Genomic DNA, 27811 nt, shown 5'->3' on the forward strand with positions numbered 1-27811 from the left:
TCCATTTGAAGTAATGCACACAAAGAACATCCAGTTTGATCAAAAATGTTTATTCCAGGGTGAAAACATTCCTGTCACACGCACACACCCAATTTTCTTTTTATAAACAGCAAAATTCCATATTATAATGCATGAGACGAAAAAAAAATAAAAAATCATAAAAGTGACTTAAGCACGAAGTGATTGGCTTTTGCAGCTCGGAAATAAACAGGAACACTAAAAAAAAAAAAAAAAAAAGTCCTTTCAGCTCTGTCCATGAGAAAAATCCAAACAACTGATGCTGTTTTTTTTTTGTTTTGTTTTTTTTTGTGTTTTTTTTTTACTTCAGGAAAACATCCAAAGCAAAGATAAGAGAAATCAGATTTCACGTCTCTCCCCGTCGGACTCAAACGAGCGAACGTCCACGCGCTCCGGATTCGATTTTTCTAGCTGCTTCTGAAAGGCATCAGCGGCTGTAGTAGTAGTAGTAGTAAGTAGTTCATGGACTCCGTTTCCCAGAGTTCCTCAGCACTCCTCTTTGATGTAGATTTGTTCGTCTGTGTCGGACTCCAGGTGCTCCAGCCGGTCCGTCTGTCCGTTCATGATCTCGTCGGGGGTTTTCATGAACCTGGGCGACGGGACGCAGACAAGTTTAACAACGTTTAGTCTCCTTCTCTTTCGTTTCGTCAGAAATTCAAAGGAAGGGATGATTTCGAAATGAACAAAGAAGACCTGCACAGATTAAGACGGGACGGCGTTGGTACCTGAAGAGGAGTCTTTGTCCAGGCTCTTTCCTGATAATGTTCAGTTTGTAGTAGTGTCTCAGTGCTCGTGACATCTTCTCGTACGTCATATTAGTCCTGTTCTGTAAGAGTTCAAACACAGCAAGACTCGTCAGCGATAATAATGTTGTCATACTGATGTGCAGTATATATTTGTGTCCCTTTACTTCTCACTAACAACGCGTCTCATCCCGACTTCTCCTCGACGCCTCGGCGATATCCAAAGAGCCGAAAACGTAAGTCGTCGCCGGACGAGGCGGAAGGAAGCCGCGCGGGCGACCGTTGACTACGTCCGCGGAGGACGGCTCTCTCCGTCCTCGTCGGCGCACTCGGCGGGCGGCCTCGGTGTCTTTGCGCGGTGCGGCTCTGCCGTCCTGCGTCCTCACATATCTGTGTCGACCGCGCAACTTCGGCCAATCGTCTTCTCGCTTTCTGAGCAGCGGCCCGTTTGTACTCGTGTCTTGGCCGATATCGTCGCATAAAAAAAAACAACAACAACGAGCATAAACGGGCACGGTCCCGATCGTTTTTGTTTTACGTCCTGATTGACAGCTGCCCGTCAGAAAGGAGGAACTTCTTGCTCCCTGTCTGACATCTTGTCTGCAGCTCAGGAAACAGATTTCACTTCACAGGTTTATCGTTTCTTTTGATATGAGAAAAACAAATATATATATAGATATATATATATATATCGGTCCGTGCAGATGGAAAGTGTGAAGAAATGACCAGCACAAGTCAGACGTTCATGCGTGTGTGTTGTGTGTGTGTGTGTGTGTGTGTGTGTGTGTGTGTGTGTGTGTGTACCTTGTGATTGCCCCACAGTCGGGCCAGGCCGTTGGGGTCCATGATGCGGAAGACTTTGCTGTCGGGGTCCTCCCAGCGGATGTAGTTCTCGTACCTGCTGTCTGACAGGAGCTGGTAGACGTAGTCCCACAGCAGCCTGCAGTCTGCGGGGAGCCGACATGAAAACGCGGTTCCGTGAAAAACGGTCTCGTGGGAAGTTTCTGTCACGGGGCAGCTCCGAAGGACGGAGGAGGAGGAGTCGCACGGGGGGTCATTTTTTCGACGGAGCGGCCTGCCGTCCCCGGAATAATCTGCTCGCTTCGCGACTAAAGAAACGCGTTTCGCCAGACGACGGGCGCGGCGGCTTCGACCGAGCCGGGGGGGAGGGGGACGCTTGACGGTCCATAAAATAAACAAGTCGATTTAAATGACGGTCAATTTCAATAAACACGTTTGTAATCTGAAAACACAATTTGTGGTTCAAACGGGTCGAATAACGTCTCGTTTGTGAGCAGATCTGAAGATCTGAAGCTGTTCCCTTTCTAGCGTGGTTCTGAAGGCTCGGTGGAGACGCTTTCCCACACGAGGGGGGCGACCCCACGGTGGGAAATGGGGGCGGGGCCTAAATCTCACCTGCTATCCGCCCGATGGGCATTTGCTGGTCCTCCAGAGGAGACACGGGCATGATGACGTGGTTCCTGTAGAGCGCCTCCTCCTGCAGCAGGTGCTGCTGCTGGACCAGCTGGTGATGGTGTCCGTGGACCTTCCCCTCTCGCCCGTTCTCCTGGGACGGGTTTCCTCCACGGCCGTGCCTGAAGTCCACGCCGGCCCCCGGGCCGCTCCTGCCCGGGCTGAGCAGCAGCGGGTTCATGATGGTGCTGGGCATGAGCTGGATGATGCGAGGAGGGCCCGCCTCCTGGCCGCCGGGGCTGCCCGGGCAGGGGGCCTCCCGGGGGGTCGCGCAGCGGCCGTTGGGCGCGGCGGGGGACACCGACAGAGGGTACATCTCCTCCGGCAGGTGGTGGTTGCTGTCGGGCAGCTGGGAGAAGGTCTGGAGGGGGTCGTCGGCGGCCGGGCGAGTGTGGTTGGGCTCGGGAGGGGACCGCCGTGGGGCCGGGTGGTGGGGGGAGCGGGAGCGGTGCCGCAGCTCGATGGTGGGTGGGTGCTGGGGGAGGGGCTCTGTACCGCGTGGCCCCCGCCGTACCGTTTCTGAGGACACAAAGGATACGACACGCGATGACTATCTGCAGCTACCGGACAGTTGTTGTTGTTTTTTGTTTGTTTTTTATAAATCAAAGTTGACATTTTGTCAGGAGGTGAGAGACATTTATTTACTTTTTATTCGTTTATATTTACTCTTTTATTGTCTCGCCAATCGCTTGAGTAATGAAAAAAAAAAAAAAAATCCAGCAGGTGAATCAAGAATGAAAATAATAATCTGTAAATTTGTGCGTTCAGCCCAGAATCTAGTGCTGTGAGTTGGTGTACATCATACGCTGTATACCGTCGCCACTGTTCGCCATATCGGTGTGTCAACAGTAAAGTAAATATTGACTGTCTGTGAGAGACTTTCAGCCACTGAGCAAAGAACGGGGGAAAAAAAATCCGGCCTCAAATATGACCGAAGAACTGAAGCAACATCCGTCTCTGGCCGTCAGCTGAGACTCGGCATTAAAAGTGATATTGGCTTTGCAGTTAAAAAAAAACAAACAAAAAAAACAAACACCCGATAATGTTCCTATTATTTTGTCCACCCACTGTAAGTGTATTGAACTTGTCTTTCCCTGAAAATCCAGCAGCCTGAATAGAAACGAGCAACAGAGCCTGAAATACTTTTCATCGTTTCCTTGTAGGAAGTGAAGCGGCGCTCATGACTGGAAGTTCCTCACTCCTTGGTACGACTTGCTGCGCGTGAAACAAACACCAGGTGGCACTAATATCCCACAGTCACATTCCTCATTATTTTGGATTCATTTATTAATGCAGAAGTTTTCTGGTTAATGTCAGGTGGTCATAAAAGTTAAAGGAGTAAAGGAGGCCAGAGTGGAACCCCAGAACAAGGAAGACGGTAGTAATAATAAGCAGCTTGTGGTTCGCTGTATTGTTTAAATAAAGCTGCGTTTCCTTGTCGAGCAGGTTTTACTGTCAACGTTTTGAAGTATCTAAAGTTAGCGCTCCGTCCCATCTGGTTGCTGTTGAGTCACATTTCCTCAGATCAGAGCCAGAGAAGTGTCGGGTATTTCACTGAACCTTATCATTACTTCCTTGTTGACAATAAACGAGCGTGCCAAGTAAACCTGTGACTCTGAGACAGACAGACAGGTTGCTGCCTCGCGGCTTTCATTTTAAGTTCCAGCCGTTCACATTCCTCGAATATCTATTTATTTATTTATTTTTTTTTTTTAATGTTTTATTCACTTTTTAAAAGACAGAAAGTTTTGTATTAAGATGAAATTTCAAATTGGACATTTGCGGGAAACGTCCGTCGTCACTGTGTCGGTGGTTTCGGTTGGTGGATATAAATATTATGGACTACGCCCAAACTTTACATTATTTTAAAAAGGATTTTACATTTGACACATTTAATTCTATGTTGTGTTTTTATTTTTTATTTATTTACCCCAGAAAAAAAGGATGTGGCAAAATCAACGGTCGAAAAGAGTTCGAGGGACTCCAAATTTTCTAGCAGCCTCGAGTCCACGAGCTGTGATGTGTCTGCTGACGTTTATGGAAATGACAGAGGTCATGAAAGGTCAAATATATCGTCATTTGAATCATGTAGAGTTTCTTTACAACTTCTTCGCCAGAGTTTCTTCCCTCCGTGTCTCTGTGTTTCCCGCATCGCGTCACCCACCTGTTGGCTTGCTAAACTGTGTTTTTACCACTTAACCACTTGAACGCAAAACGTACGGCGATGCATCGCAACACGATGTGCACGCGTTCGTCCTAGATGACTTGCTAATCGTAGCGCGGACGCTTGCTGTAAAAACGTGACGTCGTGGCTGCGTGTGAATCGCTTCGGGAAACATCCGAAACCTTCTCTTCATTTTTGTCTTTCTCACACCTCAACACGGCCGCTTTACACAGCCCAGAAAACCAATGAAGATCAAATACCCGCTGTCCCTTAAATCAAACAAAGGCCCTGTTGAAGACGGACTCGTGGGTCCAATGAAAATTCTCTCGTTGGTGAAAAGGCCCGAGAGCGGGGAAACGCGGCTTTCTGGACTGACCTTCGAGCTTCAGGTGCGGCACGGCGCCTTCGGGCAGCGAGTGGAAGGAGTTCCCGGGGAAGTAAGCCGACGGGTAAAACACGTGCGACTTCCTCTGCTTCAGGATGTGCTGCAGCAGCTCGTACAGGACATCACCTGCAGGGACGCAAAGGTCAGAGGTTACCGCGCGGCTCTCGGTGGCGTCTTACGTCTGCGTGAATCGGGGGGGGGGGGGGGGGGGTTGTCAGCGGGCGTCATCCACGGGACCGGGTTCCTGTTGTTCTTCCCTCTGCTTTCCAGGCAGCAGGGAGCTCGAGCAACAATGGAAGAATTACTGCAGAGGCGGCAGCCTCTACGTTCGTGTGATGCTGGCGAATCGAGACCTGTTTGTTAATAGAAAATATTTCCTGGATATTCAACACTTAACATGGATTAGGACGAAAAGGTCTGCTTATTGTTTGCCACAGGCCTGGATTTGTCAAACAAGAATAGAAGAAATGTAAATTCCTGCATATATCCGGCCCTGCAGGGCCGTGCAACTGAAAACGTGACCTACCTGTTGACACAGGTAAATGAACCGTAGCGCTATCTGACCCTGGTTAGTCTCCTTTAAGTGGTTATATAGTAGTGGTTCCTCAGCAGGAAGTTCACTGAATGATTTACAGCTGTCCGTTTGGCCTCAACACCGACACGCCAACGGCTCCGCTGCTGGCGTGATAAAACATTTACACTGTTAACTGATGACTGCAGCCACACTGGATGGGGTTTTAACAAAGACTGCCAATCACACTTTATCTCAAAGGCTTTATTACAGGCTTACCATAAGAAGGACATGGTTCTCATAAAGGAAGTGATGGGACACACACACACACACACACACACACACCTTTCAGTTCTCACTTTCTCAGTTTCACTGTGGGGAAAATTCCTGCTTCCTGGTGTTTGCTTTGTGTTTCAAAGTTACAAATTTAGAGCTTCACATTTTGTCTCAAACCTGCATCCAAAATGATATGTTGAAACGTATTCATCACAATTTCTAGAAGGTAACATTAGAAAGTGCCCCTAGAGTTTGTGGTAGCCGATACCTGCTTTACGTTTCCCGTTGCACATGTTGAAGTCTGAACGTGCAGCTTCAAACTGCAGCTGACTGTTGGACGTGAGGCAAAAGACGTTCCAGGAAAGAAAACGTGGTCTATTATTTCAAATTATTATTCCCCTGCTGTGTTTCCACGAAGGAAAATACGACACACAGCAGGGGCCGATGGGAACTGCAACGCTTATAATCACGCAAAGGAGGAAACATCAGAAGCCAGAAAACTGTTCGGTTCCCTAAAAACTGACGACGTCCACTGACAGCGGAGCCCGAAAAACCAGTGATACTGAAATATCATCAAGGGTATCATCGAGGCACGTTTTATCACTTCAAACATCAAATATCTGAAGCAGCTGATGCAGGAAACCACCCTACAACAAGATGCCCTCAGTGTCACGCAAGAGAAAAAGAAAACACCAAACAACAACTAATGAAACCTGTGATGATTAATCACATTTTCCATATTCTTCCCAGACTGCAAATTTCTTTACAGGATGTGAAAATCCTGCGCAGAGTTGAAATGGAAACATCCCGATATGAGAACAGCTGTCAGCTGGGTCACATCACTCTGTCGCTCCAGATTAGTCCTGACATGTAAAGTGATTCATAAAGACATGTAATATACACCCAACTGAACAGAGCAGCTTCAACACATTTACTGCACAGCTGTACGGAGGATGGAAAAATGACTGGATGAATCCATTTGTAAATCTATAGATATATAAGCGGGTGCTAAGATACATATTTTCGGAGTAAGACAGATTGAACACATACATTCAAAAGAAATAATGCTTAATCAAATGAATGAATAAATAGAAGCTGGCAATCAGTTTAGTTCTATTTATTTAAGTAGAGGAGCGCACACAGTTAAGCTGTGACTTGTCTCTACGGTGACAAGTTTACACACAATAATCAATCATGTTTATTTCCGTTACTTTAATTTAACTCAACAATCTAATCCTGCTATTTCCAATGGTTGTTTTTCACTACTCATCTGTTGTCCAATTTCCGTCATAACGCATAACTGCAAATGTTTCACAATAAAAGTCTCGTTAAGAATATTTCTGCCTTCTGAAATGCAACAAGGCTTTTAATGTGAAAGGGAAGTGTTGGATTTGTATAAACAGCGTAATGCAGTAACGTCAACAGGGCAAACGGGAGCGCAGCCAGACGAGGCTTTGTAGTAATTACATTAACTAAGTATACTTGTCATTTCTGCGACAATTGATCTGCAAAAATCATTTTTTTTTTTCTTATTTCATAAAACTGATCATTCATTTCATCCCAGTCATGTGACATCGTGGTCATCCTGCCCCCACACCCCGCAGCATGACTTCACCCTCGGCCGACTGTGTACACTGTAAACTTTCCCGGCGGCGACGTGCAGTCATCAAATCCTCTTTCATCTTTAGATCAGAAATCCAAAACTCGGTGCGGGAAAACACTTCGTTTTGTTAGGTTGTTGTTTTTTTTTCTTCCATTTCATTTCCATGCGCCTGACCGCTGGCGTTGCCGGGGTGACACATGAGGTTGCTTTGTACTTCCTGATCAACCGTCTCCTACTTCCTCCCCCGGCAGCCTCGCTGTAACGGTTGCCTCACTCGCACCGCCACCTCCCCTCTTCTGCTCCAGCTGACTTCATTGATTTGTGTTTTGTTTTGCTGTAAACAGATTTTAAAGCCGCCCCAGCTCCAGTTTACCAATACTGGTCTGAATGACAAAGCGTTGCCGATCAAAGGTCACATTTTTGGCCTCTTTAACAACTGTTTCGCTCATCTCAGTCATTTTGCGAGGGCAGATGCCCGTTTTTTGCCCTCGATTGTAAGCCATTTTTCCGATTCTTTTTCTGCAGCCAGTCCAGTGTTTCCATGATCTGAAACACCTCTTCCTACCGACTTTATAAATCTTGTTTTCCAGTCTGGGTTGGACAACAGAAATATCTAACGCAATCAATTGAAGTGACTCATTTGGGAAACATTTCACGAATGTCTCCAGTTTTCCCTGTCTGGAAATGAAACCAAGAAATGTATGTCGAGGAGTACCGGAGTGAGGGGATCGGTAGCGGAAGTCCTCCTTGGTGAGCAGCAGCAGGGCTTTGCCGTTCATCTGGAAAGAGCCGCTGGTGATCGTCCGCAGGGCAAACTCCTTCTCGGCCCATCGCAGCCACTGGGCCACGTCCTCCCTGCTCCAAAAGACTGGCTGCAAACCTGGAGGTGGAAGGGATTTGGGGGGGGGGGGGAGGGAAGGGAGAGGGAGAGGGGGAGGAGAGGATGGAAAATAAGTTGAGACCAGGTTTTTTTTTTGGTGAAGAAGCAACAAAATGGAGGTGAAAGGAAAAAGGAAGGAAGAAAAGAGAAGGATGAGCTCAGTTGAAGGAGAAGCAGAAGGACGTGGGTGGTGGTGGTGGTGGTGGGGGGGTGTTGGAGGCGAGGAAGGAAGAAAGAAGGAAAGGCAGGAAGGAGGTGAAGGGGGAAGGGGAGGGAGGAAAGGAAGAGGGGGGAGGAGGGTGTGTGTGTGTGTGGGGGGGGGGGGTGTGGGGAGGAAGGAGGCAGAGGCAGTAAAAAGGATATTGAGGAAGTGGAGATAAAAGCCAAAAGGAGGGAGTGATTACGGGGAAGGCAGCAGAGATAAAGGAAAAAGATGAAGGAGGAGACCGAGTCAGAAAAGCGAGAGGAGGTTAGAATAAAAGATTAGAAGATGATAGGTTGAGGAGAAGAATAAAGAGTGAATCATAGGGATCAAAAAAAGAAGGTAGTTCTTGGAGAAAGACGGTCAGACTGTTATTTTATTTGATCTGTTATGATCTGCTCTTTGCTCTCTGAACTCCAGACAGGGACATCAGAGGACAGACATTTCATTACTATTTGTATAAAAGGACCAGGACGCACAGAGGGAGCAGAGGACAGAGGAAACGGGAGTGAATAACTCTTTTTTTTTTTTTTTCCCTCCCTCGCACTCTGAAATGTTTCGTGGGAACAGAAGTGTAAAACATCTGCACTAGTGGCCGACAAGCGTTCTGAGGAAACAGAAAGATGACTGTGGAAAGTAAAAAAAAAACTAATAATCTGACCAGAAGCTCTGTCTCACTTCAATGTTGTGCAAAAAGGGAATTTTAGTCCGAGAAACATTTTTCACAACTTCCGTGGAGGCGGCATGAATCTCTGGACATCTGCTGACAGCTTTTCTTCGGGGCATAAGTCAGCTCAGGGGCAGCTAGAAAAGTCCAAAGTCAAAATACGAATTGAACCATGAATGGAAATACATTTTATTCCTGTCATTTATGATGCTGGAAGACAACTGACTGAACTTTCTTCGAGAGCGACGTGACGAACTTTATACCGCCGCCTAATGCTACGGCCATTTTATGGTGCAGCTGCCAACACGCTGGCCTTCAGAAAGCTCCTAATGTCCTGAAGGAACTGGAAACAAAACGCAAATGTATTTCATTTATTTATGAGGTATGAAGTCTCTAAAACGTAGAAGCGGTGGCAGCATTTACAGCTAACTTGACCCCAGGTACAACCCAAGCAGCTGAATGCTGAAGCTAACAATTAAACGCTGTTCCTGTAAAGGCCTCAAAGTACATGGTGCACGATGGCGGGGGGAAAACTGAGACTGCCGTAAGACAACTGAAAAGATGTCACGTTTTCTAGATGATCCTATTTCTATTCCTCTTTTTTTTTCCGATGAACGCCAGGATTCAACACACCAGCCTGCTCCTCACGTGACAGTTTTTAATTTTTTGTTTATCGAGAATCAATCAATTGTAATCACACCAAATGACTTCAGTCATTTTAGCCACCGTGCTTATTTCCAACATGTTTTTTTTAAAATTATTATTATTGTCAAACACAACAGGATGCACACATTTAGCGATCCACTTGTTTTTTTGTTCCAGTCAACACAGATCCTGCCACCTCGGCGCATCATTTTGTGCTCTCGGTGTAACCGAAGGATTTACTGTAGGCTGATGACTCAGGCTCACCTCCTTTTCTTTTTTTTTTTATATATCTTCTGTCTTTCACACGCATACACAAGACACACACACACACGCACACACACGCACAGAAAACCAGAAAACCAGACTTGCAACAGTGTGTAGCTCCGATCACAACCTCCCTGACACCCACACGGAGCCTAACTACTCATTTCTTACATCTCACTTATCGCCGGCCTCAAACACTTCCTCTGGGAGTCGGACAGCTGTTATCTTTGGCCGCCAATGTCACTGTCACGCAAGTAATAGGAACCTTGTGCTCACTTTCAGCCTCCCCCCGCCCGTCAAACAAAGGAAATTTTCAGCGAGCAATCAATATGAAATGAAACCCTGTCCAGATATTCAGCTTCTCATTTCTTCCCTTCGAGTCCTCTACGTTCAGATAGCGCCGCGAGCGCCGCCGATAAGCGCGGGAAGGCCGAGGTTATCTGGAGAGCAGCTCGCCGGCTGTCTCGCTCTGACCTTCGGCTCGTCAACACGCATCCCAAGAAAGTGTCAGGGAAAACGGGATACAGGTGTTTCACCACCGCAGGAACTGGTGGTGGGCAGATAAGATACTATATTTCTTCACATTTTCTTCCCAGAGTTTCTACTTTTTCTCCCAGGATCAGCCTCCAGGCCAAACCTGTGAACCCAGTCCAGATGATAACGAGGCCACGTTATCTGTAGCCTCTGGTACGCTGGACGTCACCGAGTCCTTCTCACCCTCTGATGATTAAAGGTTATTTTCAACATCGGTGAATGGGAGAACCCTTTTTTTTTTTTTTTTTTTTTTTTTTTTTTTTGCAGTTTGTACGAACTTCGACAAAATTCGACGAGACAACACGGAGAAGATCTGGAACCGACTGGAAGACGACCGACCGACGACGTCATCGACTTTCCGTCAATATTGAATCAAGCTGCCATCTGCACAGCGTGCAGCAGCTGTACGTTTGTCTCTCGTGGCTGACTTGAGAGCGGCGAGGCCGGGGCGGGCAGCAGTGCAGCCCGGGTCGCGAGGTCATGGCTCCGGTATGCTCTCTCCCGGGCCGGAGAGAGACGCAGCGCTGCCAAAACCCCTCCGAGATCCGGTCTGCCGGCCTCAGCCATCTGCACAGAGCCCGACGGAGGAAGCAACAAGAGGAGCAGAAGGGAGGAGGAGGAGGAGGAGGAGGAGGAGGAGGAGGAGGAGGAGGAAGGGGGCCCAAACAAACGTGTCCCACAACGCACTTTGGCAGGAAGCAATCCAGCGTGGGCTCCGTTTCAGGACAGGAAACTTCCTGCGGGAAGGTTAGAGAGCGACGCCGGGAGGCTTATTAACAGACAGCAGCGACGCACAGAAGAAGAAAGGAAGAGTGGAAACAGAAAGAAAAGAAAAAAAACAACAACAGCAGGACGGAGCAGCGAGAGCGGCGGCGGATGAAGACGTGAAGGCAGAGCAGGTTAACCAGCGAGAACGAGAGGACCAAATAAAGACGTGAGAAGAGGAAGGAAAGGCGAACAGGAAGGGAAACAGATACCAAGTCTTGTATACAGAGACGACGTTCACAGAGCAGGACATCACGCCGACGCCTGAATCCCTCTCCGACCCGATTTTCTTCTCACTTCTTTATATTTATTGTGGATGCGATCCATAAAGTACATAAAGCAAAGCCAAAGTCAGCTGGCGTCTCGTGACATAGTGACATCACAACATGAAGTGTAACCAGAGCAGCTGCTGCTGCTGCTTCACCTGGAAACGCGTGTCGTCGCCAAAATGATGCTTCGACACTTCTTGTTCTCCGAGTGAGGAAATAGAAAGCTCACAGTTCTCTCGATCTGGTTGAAATTAATTCGCATTTCTGTTTTGCTTGAAGATCCAATCACCTCTAAAGCAAGTATGCGAAACAAGAGAGCCAATGAAAACTTAAGTAGTCACGTTTACATCTGAGGTGTGTCGATTGATTCACAACTTCAACTTGAAGCTTTGTTTTGATCCGCTACCGTTTGCCCTGTTAAGAGTGACCGTCTTACGCGCGAACACAAACTCAACACTTCCTGTATCCATTTCAAATTAAAAGCCCTGAAGCGTTTCAGTAGACAAGAGACCCCTCGTTTGGTAAACAAGGCTTTTATTCTGAAACATTTGCGGGAACATGTGACCGGAATCGACACAATCCCACTTTAGATGAGAACAACCGATGAGAAAACAGCATGATTAAGTCGGTGGCTTTATTAAATTAAATATCTCGGCTACATTATTGATTATTGTGTGTAAACTTACCACCACAGCGGTTACACAACCTCAGCCACAACTCGACAGTGCGGGCGGCCACCGCGGTACGTCAACACTACGCCTCTGCCCATCGTGACGACCCCCCCCCCCCCCCCCCGTTACGCGGCGCTCGGTGCTTCCCTTCGGGGGAGCGATGACGCCAAAGTCAACAATGAGTTGGCTGACTGACCAAAGGTTGTGGTATTAATAGGCCGACGCTGTTCCTTTAACACATCCACACACCGACTGGAGCTCAGACATTTCTCCCTTTTTAGTTGTTTTTCTGTCAAAGAGTCTCATACAGATTTGTCGCAGGTTAAAGGAAGGAAATCAATTTGTGTGTGTGTGTGTGCGTTTCTGAGCATGGGTGTGTGTTTACATTGAATCAAACCCTCAAGCACGACAGCAGCAGGATCCCAAACCCCTGACTAAACCGTGGGCTCCTAATCCTCTCTGATGACACATAATTTTCACTCTCTGGTTTCTCAGGCCCCCGCTAATGCTCACCAACACACATGCATACGCGCCGCGCACAAGTTGCCACGGCAACTCATAAGCGCTCGGGATGAATGAAGGGAAGGGGAGGATGAGATCACTGGTATCTTGTTTCGTTGTTGCGATACAGAAGCCCTCGACTTCCCCTCGCAGCCTGACGAGTTAATGAGGTCCGTCGTGCTGCGCAGCCGAAAGGTCCCGTCCCACAATCACAGGTCCCGCTTATCACGTCTCGCCAACACTCACGCCGCCGCTCCGCTGCTCATGTTTCTGTCGCTCAACTGAAAACTTCCAACAGCTGCCTCCTGATTCTTGACTGACAAAAACTGGCTTCAGAAACCACCATCAATAGATGCGCAGCTCGCAGCTCAGCGAGGAAGAACTCTTAATTCCTCGGTGACCGTTTTTGAATTGGGAACTGATCATTTTGTCACCGATTGATTTTGGGTTCGATTATTTTGCTCGTGTAGATCTTCATCCAGGCATTTCGATTAGCACGAGTAGGACAGCTGCATCCCAGCTCAGATGTTCTGGATTACTAATCTAAAGCGTTATGGTCCGATTTCAGACACAACACATTCCTCTGAATGTTTCAGAATAAAAGCCTCGTTAAGGAATGGAGGGTTTCCGATGACTAATATATTAGAGGGCATTTACTTTGAAATCCTACAGGAAGTGTTGAGTTGGGTTTAATGCCTAATAGAGTGACTTCAGCGTGGCAAACTTTACAGATATAAACAAAGCTTCAAGTTCGATATCAATCAATCAATTAATCAATCAATTAATCAATCCAACTTAAACGTCTTTTCCATTCCATTTATTTATATCGGCTGTCTTGCATGACATCCACTTAAAAGATAATTGGGTCTTCAAACACTCAAAAATGTAAATGAATTTCAACTGGATCCGGAGAACTGTGAACATTTTATTTCCTCATTTGGCGGAAAAAAAGAAGAAGTGTTTTTAAATTTTTCAAGTGGTATTTGTTCTTGAAGTGCCCGTCCCCGAACCAGCCACACAACAAACTGTTTTCACCGAGTTGCTCATTTCTAGCCAGTTAGGTTGATAAACTTACACTAACTTTACATTAGCACTGGTTGATGAAACAGTTAAAGGTCCAGTGTGCAGGATTTAGTGGTGTCGATTGGCAGAAATGAAACATTATATTCATATTATTATATTATAAGCATTTAATGTCCTGAAACTAAGAATTGTTGTGTTTTTCATAACCTTAAAATGAGCTCTTCATACCTACAGGTGTGCGGGCGCTGTGTTCTTCCACCATGTTTCTATGGTAGCCCTGAAGGGACAAACCAAACCAGATCCAGAGGGAGCTTTTTACATGGTTCAGTGTTTTGTGCAGCCGCGGGTCAGGCGAGGGTTGTTCAGTTGGTTGCAATCCGCAACCGGAGGCCACTAAATCCTACGTACTGCTCCTTTAAGTCTCAGTTTCAGTTAACTTTTTAATTAGCAAACTATTCTAGACAACTGTGCTAAAAGGAATGAATTCAAAAAGCACCGTAGGTTTCCTATTGTTATTTCGTAGCATGACGAGGTGAAACAATATACATCTATATTCATATCTAATCGCTCCAAACAGCCGCTGATTGAACGTATTCAAGCTTTTTCTCGTGCGTCATACGTTTCTGAGCGGCCTGCTTTCTTTCTCATGTCTGTAAAACTGGAACCAAACAGCACACACGATGTATTTTGAGCCATAGTGAGATCCAAAGGACCGATCCAGACATTATTTTCTGTCAGCAACCGACTTTCAACAGTCTAAATTTACCCAAAGACACGATGGATGCACCATACTGTACATCTCAGACCGAGAGTTCCAGTGTGGCCTGACCTGCATGAACCAAAACGAAATAAATAAGAACACGGCTGCATCAGTAAAGCTGGGACTGAAAACTCGGAGCTCCTTAGTCACTCAGTTCTTCAGTAAATGTTTGCCTTTCCTCTCAAAGCAGAAGTAGGCGGATATTGGTCTTGCTATCTCAATAGAGAAAAAGTTTTTCTTTCTCCAGACAGAGGGGCAGGAGGAGGAGGAGGGGGAAGAAGAAGAAGGAAGGAAGGAGGAAGGAGGAGGAGGAGGAGGAGGAGGGTTATTCGTGACCTTCCGACACGCTGACTCAGGGACATGTGGGTATGAGAGCGACACATTTCCTCAGTTCGGCCTCGGGCCCGGCTCGCCTCCCCTCGCTCTGCATCAGTCTCTCTGCGCATCCATCCTCTGCCAGGTGGGTGTGTCAGGGGAAAATCCGCCCGCGCCGCCGACACCACACACACACTTTTACTTTTCTACCAGGAGAACCACCGTCTCTCTGCACAGGCCGCTCACTCTCCCGCTTCCTCCGCCGGCATGCACGTGCCCGTCCCCGTCCGGCAAAACTGGACCTCGTCCAGTTAAAACAAACATAAAACGGCTCGTCAATCACACAAAGGGCAAACAGACGTTTTATGGCCAGGAAGCAGCGCGACCTGTTTTTGATAGTTTGTTGTTGCTTGCGGGAGCAAGCCGGCTCTTGTAGGTTAGTTCCTGAATCCAGCGTCAACTGCCACTCTTCCTTTTGTTCGGGGGCCAAGATTTTCTCTCTCTCTCTCTCTCTCTCTCTCTCTCTCTTTTTTTTTTTTCTTTTGAAAATGCAGAAGCTTCAAAGACATTTGTTAACGAAATGAAAAAGCCCCCACTTGTCTGGAACACACACACACACATAAACGCACACACACGCGCGCACACACACACACACACACACACACACACACACTGTGCGAAGCCTAAACTCATTTTCTTCCTTCCAAGTGGAGGGTTTGACTGAAGTGATCATATCTAATGCAAACTGAAGTGAAACGTCTGCTTACTTTAAGTCTGCGTCTCCTGAAATCAGTTCAACTAATGACAGATTGTTTGATTTAAATAAATACAGGCGACAACTACACACAAGACAAGATACGATTACGTTTTGGGTGACCTAAAATGTTGGATTGATTTATCTTTCTTAATATTTCCCATGTTGGGAGCCACTGCTGACTGACTTCTTTTTTTCTACACCGCCGGGCTCAAAGACTTCCAGCGGCGCCATCTTCCCTGCAGAGTGTAAGTTTGTGTAAGAAGCATTCATAAAAAGCTGAGGACTAATTCGTAGACTAAAATGACTTGGTTTCTTTGTCCCCCATTGAAATGCATAAGAAGGTATACAAGCTGCTAAATGACTCATTAATTGCAGAAAATGAGAAGACCGCAGAATCCGGTGACGTTTGAAAAGTTTCATGGCGTTGGAAACCTGGAAACTGCGATCGGCTCAAAGTCTGACCCAACAAGGAAGAGGAGATTCGTATCCTTATTGTCGAGCTTTGACCTGCTGAACCAGTGGTACTTCATTAATTTCCAGAGGAGGTGCTCTCTTTTGTATCGGACACTAAACTACCAGACCATTCACGACAAAGATTTTTATACAGTAAATATTATCTATAATTAGCAGGCAGTAAGTGATGGGGACAAACGAATGATGTTTGACAGACATAAAGAGGCTCAAACAAAAAACGTGCTACAAATAGATTTTAAGGAAAATATTTGCCGGCGAGTATTTCACATTTCTGTCATTTTTTTCATCGCATACGGTGTTTAACGGCCGTAAAACTGAATCTATAGTGTATCAGACTCTCTCAGTTCTGACCATTAAGTAGCTTTACGAAAATGCTAAACCAAATTTCAAGATGATTGTTTTCCCAAGTTGTTTGTGTCGGTGGTCGTGGTCAACATTTCTTCTTCTTTGACTCATTCCAAACATGCATGAGGACACGTGAAGGAAAAGCGACTAAACCACGTGTTGTTTATAAATGACATGGAAACAATTCCATGAACTGGACATTCAGGAAGAGGAAGAGTATTTACAGCTTCTGTGACTTTTCCTACAACTTATAATATTCATTGTCATGTTTTGAGTACAGCAACTAACCCCCCCCTCCCCTCCCCATCCTCTACCCCCCCAACGCCGCCGCCCCCTCGTTAGAAACGCCATGTGGAGTGTGTCGCGAACAGGAAGAGAAGGGGGCTATGCTCAGCTCATTCGCTGGCATGTGAAAACAGTTTCCCTTTCAGAGGAGAAAAGAGTGAGTTCAAACACACACACACACACACAGAGACACACACACACACACACACACACACACACACACACACACACACACACACACACACACACACACACACACACACAACAACAACAACAACATTTATTCAGGAAGCGCCGTCTGCCCACTCAGGAAATTCCTGAGGACAAGAGCTGCTTCCAGGGGCAGGAAATTTCCCCTCAAAACGACCAAACACACACACGACATACAAAAACACACATATGCACACACACAGCAAAGAGAAAGAAAACACACACACACACACACACACACACACACACACACACATACTTTAACACCAATCCCCCTCACAGTAAAATGGGTAATGTACCACAAAGGGAGAGAGAAAGACCAAAGGAAGGAGGATCATGTACTGTAACGCGCGCGCGCGCACACACACACACACACACACACACACACACACACACACACACACACACACACACACACACACACACACACACGCGCGCGCGCACACGCACACAGTATACACCTACACTACCTCTGGCAAGCTTTGCACAAAGACACAAGATTCACACACTCATCCACCCACTCATACAAGCATGCATAGTGCAAAGCCAGCTGTGAGCGTGCGCGCGCACACACACACACACACACACACACACACACACACACACACACACACACACACACACACACACACACACACACACACACACACACACCAAGGAAACCAGCCAGTCTTGTTTCCATGGACATAAGATTTATTAATTTTTTTTTTTTTTATAAATCATCCTGGAAGATATTTCTAGTCGCAGCCACAGTGATCTTTTGTGTTTCACGCGTGTTTATTATAAAATAAAACACCGTCGACCTTTAAATAATTGACTGTTTTCCCACCGAGTATGTAGGCGCCATGTTGGCCGACGCTTCCTGGATTGCGATTGAATTAAAAATCCGACAAATCCAGTTCATCCGTTACCGTCGGCACTGCTTTGCGGTGTGCGTGCGCGCGTGTGCGTGCGTGCGTGTGCGCGCGTGTGTGTAGTCTTTAAAGAACTTGTCTCGTCTTTCACACAAACGGCTAAACAAAACAAAATGACATGGATGGTTGACAGCACTCCTCCCGAGCTGTTTGAAGCTGCACGTTTGTCTCCCGGCACACGAACACTGCTGCACGATTCCTGTTATGAGCGCACTTTTCTTTTTTTTCTTTTTTTTTGGTACAACATAAGAATAAAACCATTGAAGGCCGCGTATCTTGAAAACCCCCTTTAACGAAAACATCTAAGCAAACAGTTGAGACGTGCCTCGATACAACATTTCTGTTTCAGCCGTTCCCTGAAAAACTTTCAACTTCAAAACTCAAAAATGAAGCAAAGTATTGATTCTTTTTCCTCAAATAATCGATTTATCGTTTGTCTATAAAATGTCAGAAAATACACACCAAAAAAAAAAAATTGCCTGTGGCGATTTCCTGCAGCCGCAGTTTATGTCATCAGATTATTTATTAGTCCGACCGACATTTCCGGATATTTTCATCTTTCTTACCGTATAAAAAAACCCGAAAGTCTTGTCTAATGACTGGAGATAGGAATTCAAATCTGTACAGCAGGACGCCAGGAAATTGATCCTGTGACTCACAGGAGGGGTCCAGGGCCCCATGTTGACATCCGACCATCACTCACATCAAACTAAGATGAGCTGGAGAGTATTTGGCTGAATGACAGGAACGCATGATCGAGTTTTGAAAATAGCTGCAGGTTATTTGTTGATTGGTTAATAATTCTAGCTCCAAAAACAAAGTAACGAGAGGACAAAACACCGTAAGGAAATATCTAAACATTTGGGGATGTTGGGAAATACACAAAATCTTTTTTTGTGAAAGGAAAATACGGCTGTTGTGTGCTAAATACAAAGCTGCACATGGGAGATGGCGAGTTTAGCTTAGCATGAGGAAACGGGGGGGGGGGGGGGGCAGCCCGGTTGGGTCCAAATGCCAGAAAACGCACCAGTACTCATAAACTTCATACATTACGTCTCAAAAAGCGAAACATTAAAAATTAAATAAGTAGTTGTTTTGTGAGCATTTGGCTGGGTGCAATAATTTAGGGAAATGCTGTTACCACATTGAAGCTACCAGGAAACCAAAAACGGCCTCCAGGAAGTCACAGAGACAAACAAGATAGAGCATGTTGATTGGTTTAGAGGTTTACATGTGTTGATACGTGCATTATTTTAACTGGTCGAACAAAACCAGCTGTTTCCCCTTGTTTAGAGTCTCTGTGCTAAGCTAAGCTAACTCGCTGCTGGCTTTAGCCTCGAAGACACAGATATGAGAGGTTGTAATTTTCTCGTCCAGCTGTCGATTAGAAAAAAAACATTTCTTATTTAAATGAATAACTGAATTAATTAAATCAGCCCAGGGCTGGTTTTCAGTTTTTAAATGAAGCATCTCTGTTTTATTTTGAATAAGCATCATGCTATAAGAATGAGATATCAAATACCAAATATAATTACATGTAACATGTAGGTGTTTTTTTTACATTGTAACAAATGTTATTTACTTAAATGCACTATTGTTTATACTTATCTTTTTTTTTTAATTTATTTAATTCTATTTTGCTATAATATGTTTGTGTTTCATTATGTATATACACATCGTGTATTCATTGTGTGTATTTATTTTATCAGAACTTTAATGCATCTTGAGGCTCACAATGTCTTCAGAATGAATCAAAATCTACCTGGTCTGACGTCTTAGGTAGATATACGTTTTAATACCCTGCACAAAATCTGAGGTCTTCCTGTTGAAAAGTCTTTTTTGATGAATGGAAGAAAAAAAAATGACAGTGCTTTACTGCCAGTGCAAGTACAAAGAAAACAGCATAAAATCCTGCTCGAAAGACAAAAGAAATGACAAAAGACGGCGCAAGAGACCTAAAAGCAAGTGAACAAGAGATATTTTAAGGAGAAATCGCAAAGGAAGAGAATTTACTCCTAAGAAACCTTCACTGGGTTAGTGCTTGCAGTGTGCTCCACTGATGGAAAGGGTTAAAAATGGAGCCTGGTAGCATTCTTTGGTGTGAGGAGCAGGCTGCAACTCTCCCCGATCTAATCCACTTCCTCCCCAGGAAATGGAGAAGGCGGATTTCTGCCCACACTGCAATTTCCTCCCTCATTCTTTTTCTTTCTGTCTTTTTTTTTTTTTTTTCCACCCTCTCCTCCTCCTCCTCCTCTTCCTCCTCCTCCTCCTCCTCTGTCTCTCTTCCTTCACTCCCCCCCCCCTCCCAGGACAAATCTCCCTCTGAGAGCGGGTTAATGGACGGCTTGTTTTCCAGCACGTGTGTTTAGATAGCGAGGAGGAGAAAGGCCGATCGGAGGTGTTTTGGACTGTGTGACAAAGCAGCAGATCTAAACTAAACACTAAAAAGAAAAGACACCACATTTTCCGGACCTGCAGATGCTTGAGAGTCGAGTGACTGCTGCGTTTCACATCTGATTAAAATAAAGTGGGACTTCCACATGTCTGCGGATGTGACCTGACCCATCGGTTTGCTCGACAGGAAACTCGACGCGGACCTGTTGAGCGCTCTTCCTTTTTTTATGCAACAATACAAAAGAGGAAGTGGTCTGAGGAAGTGGGCTGAGGAAGTGAGTTTCCTGCCCGTCTCATTCAGCCCCCGCCTGTGCAGCCGCCCCGGCCCGACGCCCCACTGAAAGCCCTGAATTTCACACTTCAGACGCTCCAAAAAAAAAAAAAAAAACGGCTTAAATATTGACAGGCGCATGGACGAAGCAGCTCACGGTTAATCTTTGAACCGTGAGCGTATATATTGGCACCGCTCCAGCCCCGCCTCCTCTGTGATTGGGTAAGCGATGAGTGAGCCGATGCAACTGAACCTAAGTCCCACAGAGCTGCGAGTGTCACCGCGTTGCTCCATCTTGTTCTCCCAAACATTTTTCCCTCGCTGACTCACCTGCAGACTTCTCCTCACCCTGCTCTGTCTTCAGTTACCTCTACGGAGGGCAGGTCGTGTCAAACGCTGATCACGTACACTTCATCTAAGGCCTGCGCTTGCCTGTCATTGGTCGACAAGCTGCCCATGTTGCATTTCTACTGTTTGGTGTGTTTGGATTTGAAGCAGCTAATTAATAAGACAATAAAAGAAACGTATATATATATATAAAATGGAGAAAAGTCACATGATTTCCAACTGTTGACTGACTCATCAAAAACAAGTCTGAGTGCAGCGCCTGCAGTTTCCTCTCTTCTCTGAGGCGACAAAACAAACACACCTGAAATTAAAGACCCTCTGTGGAGTTTTCTCGTTAAAAACTGAATTTACATAATTCCAGTTTTATGCCGTCCTTCCTTGTTAAACAGTTGCAAATCAAATCTATTTGAATCCATGTGCTTGCGAACACTCTTCTTCCTCCCTGACTTTGTCGGAGCATTAACGTTCGATCAACAGAGAGGGCAAGAATGAGAATTGCGTCATGCGTGTACCCGCACGTCTTTATGGACAATAAAAACAAAACAGGGTCCCACAATGTAAAACAATCCTTCATAGTGCTACGAGTGGTCAACGACTCCTCTGGGGACCTTGAATGTGGACCATTTTAAGACTGATACTCAGACTCGATCGATGTTCATGACAACGATTTTCTCTCCGTGTCATCAGTAACTTTTGCAGGGTACTGCTAGAAGCCACCACAAGATACTGGTAATACCAGACCAAAGAGGGCGGGATCAACAAAACTCCTGGACTACTATTCATTCATATTCAGACAAGGATGTTTTTTTTTTTTTTTTTGATCCTTTCTAAAATTATTTTGCTTTACTTTAAGAATCATTACTTTAGTAAGTGAGCTCCAACAACCTGATGACCTTCTCGGGGTTATTCCCTCCTACTGTTTTCCAGCCTCCGGCTCGGGAAGGTGTCTGTTCATACCTCTGACTGGCTCGGGTGCTATTGAGGAGGGGAACGGTAGCCAATGAGTTTGTGATCTATTTAAATCATTGAAAGAAAAAAAAAAAAAAAAAAAAAAAAATCGGAGATGTCGGAAACAATTGAGACCTAATTTTGTAACATTTCACTGCCTCTATTTTTCCAATCATTCAATTACACTAGGAAATTAAATTAAAATTCCTTTTTGTCCTACCAACTGAGATAGGCCAACCTTATTGTACTTTTTAGGGGGAGTTAAAGTCAGTTTGTAGAATTATTCTATCAGGCATTGTTTTAGGTAACAGAGTATGTTACTTATTCATCAATAAGGCTGTTGTTACACTTCAAGTATGTACACAATTACTTCTAAAAGTTCAGATTTGAAGAGTTTTGCATATATTTAGCCCATCAGTCCACTAGAGGACACCGTGTCAGGGTCACCTGAGCCGGGCTGAAGAAGGAGGTCACGTGACAAAGTTCAAAAAATGATCAAGTTTGAGTAGAAAGTTTAGAAACCAGGACTTTCCCCCCGGAGAGCAGGGTTCAAGTCCATACGGACTTCTTTTAAGTAGCGTAAATAAGTTACTAAAGTAATGTACATTAAGTAACTCAACCAACATAATGTTACAGAACATTACTCTTTTAAACCTAACTGCGTTTTTTTTGTTTTTTTTTCCTAAACTTGGTGCCTAAACCTCCGGCACTACTGTTCACGCCTAGCAGACGTAAAACGTTACACGATAACCTGTAGGCGAAGGAACATCTCCCTTTCATATCCAGCAACAGTCTACCGCCATTTCGGGGCTCCACTTTCCTCTGAACCACTATTGCGTGTCAGTGTGAGGATACAGGAACAGACACTACGGGGCATTTAGCAATTCTGGAAACCTATTTGGATTCAGCACGAAAAGGACAAAGTCTCTGTTAACCAGTGTCATTTATATTCATGCTGAAAGCAGCGACAGACTTATGGTGTCGGTTCATTCAGAGATGTTCAAGTACGCCTCGAATTCACGTCATGTGAAGGTAACATCGTATCTACTGGATTAAAAATCACATTAAAACATGATCCTCGAAGAAGAAACATGCCGAAACGGATGACTATAAACATCTTCATTTTGCTGTATTTTTTGGTCTTCCACTTACGATGAGCTGCATCGGTGTTACTTAACTTGCAGGCGTCACACCTTCTTCTTCTTCTTCTTCTACCAGTTCCCCGCCCCTCTGCGTTCTCTGCTCCGTGTTATCTCTACCTGACTGCTGTGTAATTCTTATTTATTCCAGTGCAGTCGGTCTGTCAGCTCTGGTCCAGTGGAGGCGATATCCACAAGTCTGACTCCAGATCTGGTTCAACGCCTCCTCAGCTCGAAGGTACAGTGTGACTGGGCCGGCACTCATGCACTGCTAACAGGTGTGTGTGTGTGTGTGTGTGTGTGTGTGTGTGTGTGTGTGTGTGTGTGTGTGTGTGTGTGCGTGTGTGTGTGTGTGTGTGTGTGTGTGTGTGCCTTGATTGGATGTGATGGGTTTTAACTGTTAAAGTCGTCCTCCACATCATTTTTTGTTGCTCATCTTCCAACTTTGATAGCACTGCATCTGTTTGCTGTTGTAAACTCTCTGATATCACCGCCTGCGCAACCTCAAACTGTGTCAGCAGGAGCACCTGAAGATGTCACCGCCGCGCCCACACCGCTTGATCGACAGGCGAGTGCAGAGACAAATAAAACTCTTCATTTCCCCGATCAACGTTTAGGCCGAGCAGAAACATTCACAGAGCGAGATGCTTAAAAAAAAAAACAAACAAAAAAAAAAAACGCTGATACAAATCAATCTTATCGTGTTCAAACAAGCGACTGATCGATGTGTGGAGGAGTCACTGGTCATCTGTGTGTGTGTGTGTGTGTGTGTGTGTGTGTGTGTGTGTGTGTGTGTGTGTGTGTGTGTGTGTGTGTGTGTGTGTGAGAGAGAGAGAGAGAGAGAGAGAGAGAGAGAGAGTGCGTGTGACTCACGCAGGTGCGCAGGCAGCCTGGCAGGCTCGTCCTCCATTCGGCTGGCTGGCCTCGCGGCGGGAGCATGGACGGGGGAGGAAGTGGAGTTTGGCAGCGGGTTCGCGGAAGGACTGAAAGAGCTCCTCTCCTGCTATGAATAGACACAGAGACACAAAGCTTGGCTCACAAAGCTCCACGATGCACCGGCCCTGAACCCAAACAGCCCGCACGCCGACTCGCCTCACCTCGCCGTGCACCCACGGCGTCGGCCGCCCTTCGATTACGCGGAGAGGTACGCGCCTCTAATAAACCGACGCGTGGGCCGAGTCACCTTCTGGAGACCCGAATACGCAGAACGCCGCGCGCGCCTCGGCACACGTGTCGCCACGCAGCGCAGGAAAGTCCTGAGCTAAGCAACGCACCGGCGGGCAACATGTTAAAAGCGACGGCAGATCTGAAATCACAAAATCAGCCATTTATTCTGTTAAATGTCAGAACATTTTATAAAAATTTTTTTTTTTTTTTATAAAATGTTGCCACAATTTCACAGATCGGTCGAAAAACCTTTGAGTATTAAATTCAGCATGACATTAAACAGATTTGAGAAGCTGGAACCGGAAAATATTTGTTGTTCCTACAGATGACTAAAACATTTCATCTCCAATCAAGTTAACGGCTAAATTTGTCAGCAGTCTACATGCAAGTCTGAAACGACTTTCTTTCGCTGATATGCGTCTCCTTTAAATGTTTCACTGGATCGGTTCATGTCTGAGATGAACGGGGAACGAGGATCGTTGCCAGCTTCCCGCCGCCTGATATTTTATCCATAAGTAGCCCAGAAGAAATTGAACCTCCAAGATGACAACACACCAAAGGTTTCTTTTTTGTTGTTTTTCATTTTTACTTGAAAAGTCAAAATGTAAACATTATTTTCTGCTGCTTATTTTTGCTGATCGACACGTAGGTAAATTGACTAATCGGGAGCTGAAAGAATTAAGTCGTGAAATCAGCCGTTTGGTTCATTTACAAGTTATTTTTCCGAGGCAAATACACCGAATATTTGATGGTTACAAACACCAGACACTTGATTTTCTCTTCCAGTATGTTGAAGTCTGGGATCTCTGGGTTTGCGAGAAAGAAGAGCAACCTGAAGATGTCACTCTCACCGCTTTTTCATCTTTTCTGATGTTTTAAATCACTCAATAATTAGCTGATACATTTAGAACAACAACAAGCAGACAAGTTGATAATTAAAAAAGTAACTGTTAGGTGCAGCCCCAGACTGAAGAGATAGGGATGCAAATATTTGTTTCATCTTTTTTCCTTCAGATGTTTTTCAGGCTGAAAAAGCTTTGAAGTTATAATAAAAGATAAGTTTAGTTTTTCTTTAAAAAAAAAAAAAAAAAAAAGTGGAAGATCAATACATTGTTTTTTTTTTATCAGGGCGGGAATTTTAATGATCAATCAGATGCGATTCAATTCACTGTTTAACTGCGATCGCGTGTTTCTGGAATCTGTCATAATGCTGTTGTTCGCTTCAGGAAGGAAAATTCCACTTGTAAATGAAATAAATCTTTTTTTTATTATTATTATTAAAATGTATCAGTGTTATGCGAAAGGTCACGTGACCAGATGAGTTTTCACCTCCGGAAGAACACGTCTTCCTCGCACTTCCACCGAAAGTAAATAAAACACTTTAATCACTGACAGAGTATAAAACATAATAAAGCCTAATATAACTTTACTTCAAATTTAAAAAAAAAAAAAAAAAAAACAGCGTGAAGTGTGTGTGCTGAGGAGGTCCAAGTGTTCACGCGAAGAATAACAAAAAAAAAAAAAACACCAAAGTCTTCATCTTGTTAAAACTGAGGATTTCTCTGCTTATATCTGCAGCGTTTAGACTGACGCTCAGACAAACCCTGCAGTATAAATATGTCACTGTGGCCTCCTGGATCCTGGAACCGTCTGTTTTAAACAAATGAGCTCCTCCATGATGGAAACAGACGCTCGGAGATTTAAGACTCCGCGACCGTCCGGCACAGGAACTGCCTTTCACTTCAGGTATGAGCTTTTCCAGTTTGCGGTCGTTCTCTGTTCACTTCCTTTCCTGCAAACGAAAGCGGAGCGTGAAGCCTCCGAAGCTTCTTGAGGAAATGAAGCTCGGTGTTTTTCTGTTTTTTTTGTCCCTCCGGTTTCAAGCCCCGCTGTCACCGCCAACCCGGCCGCTCGCAGACCTGCACACCAACTGCATGTAGCAGGAATTTCCTGTGGAAGCCCAGCAATAATCTCTCAGCTGTCTATTTCCTCCTCTCAGAGCTGACGGCTTCTCTCCCTTCTCCTCTCTCGCCGCTGCGTCTTCGCTCGACGGGGTCGCCGTTTGTGCAAAGGCGACAGTTTGGACGAAGCTTGTGATGAAGACGAACGCTGGAAAAGGGAAAGTGATTTTTGACAGAACTGGGCTGCGGGATGAAGGTTTCTCTCTCTGCCTCTCTCTGCCTCTCTCTATCTCTGTCTTTCTGTCTTTCTGTCTTTCTCTCTGTCTCCCTGTCTCTGTCTCACTGCTCTCGGCGGCTGCGATGAGGAAACTTCTCCGAGTGAAGTGCTGATCCTTCTACAGCAATCGTGCACTGACATCAGACTCGGTAATGAGCCGACATCCCCCATTAAACAAAACACCATATTTCACTTTCAGTCGCTGAGCAGCTTGAGTTGCTTTCAGCTGTTTCAAGCTGACTCAGACACCCTGAATATCATTATAAGGCCCGATTAGGGCTGAAACTATCCATCAACCTGCTTTTTGCTTGATACATTTTTTTTTTTTTTAAAAAGGACAAACTGACACGTTTAAATGTCTTGTTTTTGTCTGACCAACAGTCCAGAAACAGGAGAGGATAAGTGAGGCAGTGTGAGGATAAATCTTCACACTGTGTGAACATTGCTTGTGTTTTGTTGGACGAATGCAAAATAATCGAATATGAAAATTGTTGCTAATCAACTAAAAAGAATTATAGCACTTAGAGGAAGTGTGCGCTGATCAATACTGACTCCAGCTGTTTCCCTTTCTTTGTCCCTTGGACTGCCACTATGGATTGTTTTCATTACTGATTAATGAATTGATCCCTCAGATTAGGACATGTCAAACATGGAGAGCACAAAGTGTCTCCAAAGTGTTTACAGTCTCACCAACAGCCACCAGAACCAAAAGATTCACGTATTAATTACATTGTTTTTGTTTATGATTAATTATTAGTCTGTAAAATGTTGCAAATTCACTATTTACTCCAAGAAGATGTCTTGAAATGTCTTATTTTGAAGTTAAAACAAAGCAAGGAGCTGACTGTCACAAACAATCAATCACCGGATTTCATTTTTCCATCAATCGACTAATCGATTCAGCTCAATAACAAGACAGGTGGAGCATTTTTTTTTTTTTTTTTCTTTCCCAGCTGTTGTAGCACTCGGTTCCGCCACAGTGAGTGTGTCGGTGTGCAGCAGCATATATCCCAATATATGATCCCCTACGGAGTGAGTTCAGCGGCTCCATTGTTCTGGTAAAAGCCGTATTTGTGTACGTTCACGTGTAGGCTTCACCACGCTCGTCACGCTTTTGGTCACTTTTTTTTTTTTTTTTTTCCTAAGAGGGCTTAAATCAAAGAGCCACACGCAGTCACGACTTGTTCTTCCCGTCATCGGCGGGAGTGGAGGCGAACTCGAAGCGTGGAGCCGTGAGCAACAGATGACGAGCAAAACAAACGCGCCTCCGCTTGAATGGCGCTCCGGTGCCGTCTGCGCGTCCTGCACGAGCCGCTCCGCAAACCCCGCGGAGCGACACATTGACGGGGCAACGCCGGGACCGGGACCGGGACCGGGCTTCGACACCGGAATGTGGTGGGGTAACAAAAAGTGTGTTCACACACACACACACACACACAAAAAAAAAAAAAAAAAAAAAAAAAAAAAAAGAGAAGAGGAGAAAGTAGTTACCTTTGTCGCAGCGGAGGAGGATTCAGACATGATCTCCCGTCAACTTCTCTCCGTCCACTTTTCCGTTGTGCTCGGCTCTTTCTCTCCTTTCCTTCCCGACACAAACCCGCACAGCTGCAGCACGAGAAGCGCCAGTCCGACTGCTCGGCGTCTTATTGTGGGACAAGTTGGTTTTTTTTTTTTTTCATGTAGCCCGCTTCTTTTCCTCTGGGGTTTTTTTT

At 45.3% G+C, this 27811-nt stretch overlaps 1 protein-coding gene across 2 annotated transcripts; it reads right to left on the reverse strand.

Annotated features, from left to right (window-relative positions):
- Positions 1-34: 34 nt before the first annotated feature.
- Positions 35-27811, reverse strand: etv6 (ETS variant transcription factor 6). Of its 2 annotated transcripts, none has more exons than XM_069700090.1 (8): positions 27591-27811; positions 23628-23754; positions 7889-8053; positions 4775-4909; positions 2178-2753; positions 1566-1708; positions 744-844; positions 35-607 (listed from the first exon to the last, which is right to left on the reverse strand). In XM_069700090.1, exons 1-8 carry the CDS (start codon positions 27618-27620, stop codon positions 505-507), a joined length of 1380 nt encoding a protein of 459 aa, XP_069556191.1. In that variant the 5' UTR covers positions 27621-27811; the 3' UTR covers positions 35-504. The 2 variants fall into 2 exon arrangements, with proteins under 2 accessions (XP_069556191.1, XP_069556190.1); XM_069700089.1 differs by having other exon boundaries at positions 23628-23757.

The sequence above is a fragment of the Brachyistius frenatus genome, unplaced genomic scaffold, assembly GCF_029030835.1.
Source record: "Brachyistius frenatus isolate BFR_SWC_R1_liver_20210118 unplaced genomic scaffold, ASM2903083v1 Contig_32, whole genome shotgun sequence".
NCBI classification, from domain to species: Eukaryota; Metazoa; Chordata; class Actinopteri; family Embiotocidae; genus Brachyistius; species Brachyistius frenatus.

Excerpts from the sequence above, each read along its gene's own strand:
- etv6 (XM_069700089.1), bottom strand. The coding sequence starts at position 27,620 with ATGTCTGAATCCTCCTCCGCTGCGACAAAG. Across the intron at positions 2,754-4,774 it reads GCCGCACCTGAAGCTCGAAG|AAACGGTACGGCGGGGGCCA; the intron begins GTCAGTCCAGAA and ends TTGTGTCCTCAG. Across the intron at positions 608-743 it reads GGACAAAGACTCCTCTTCAG|GTTCATGAAAACCCCCGACG; the intron begins GTACCAACGCCG and ends CCCGTCGCCCAG.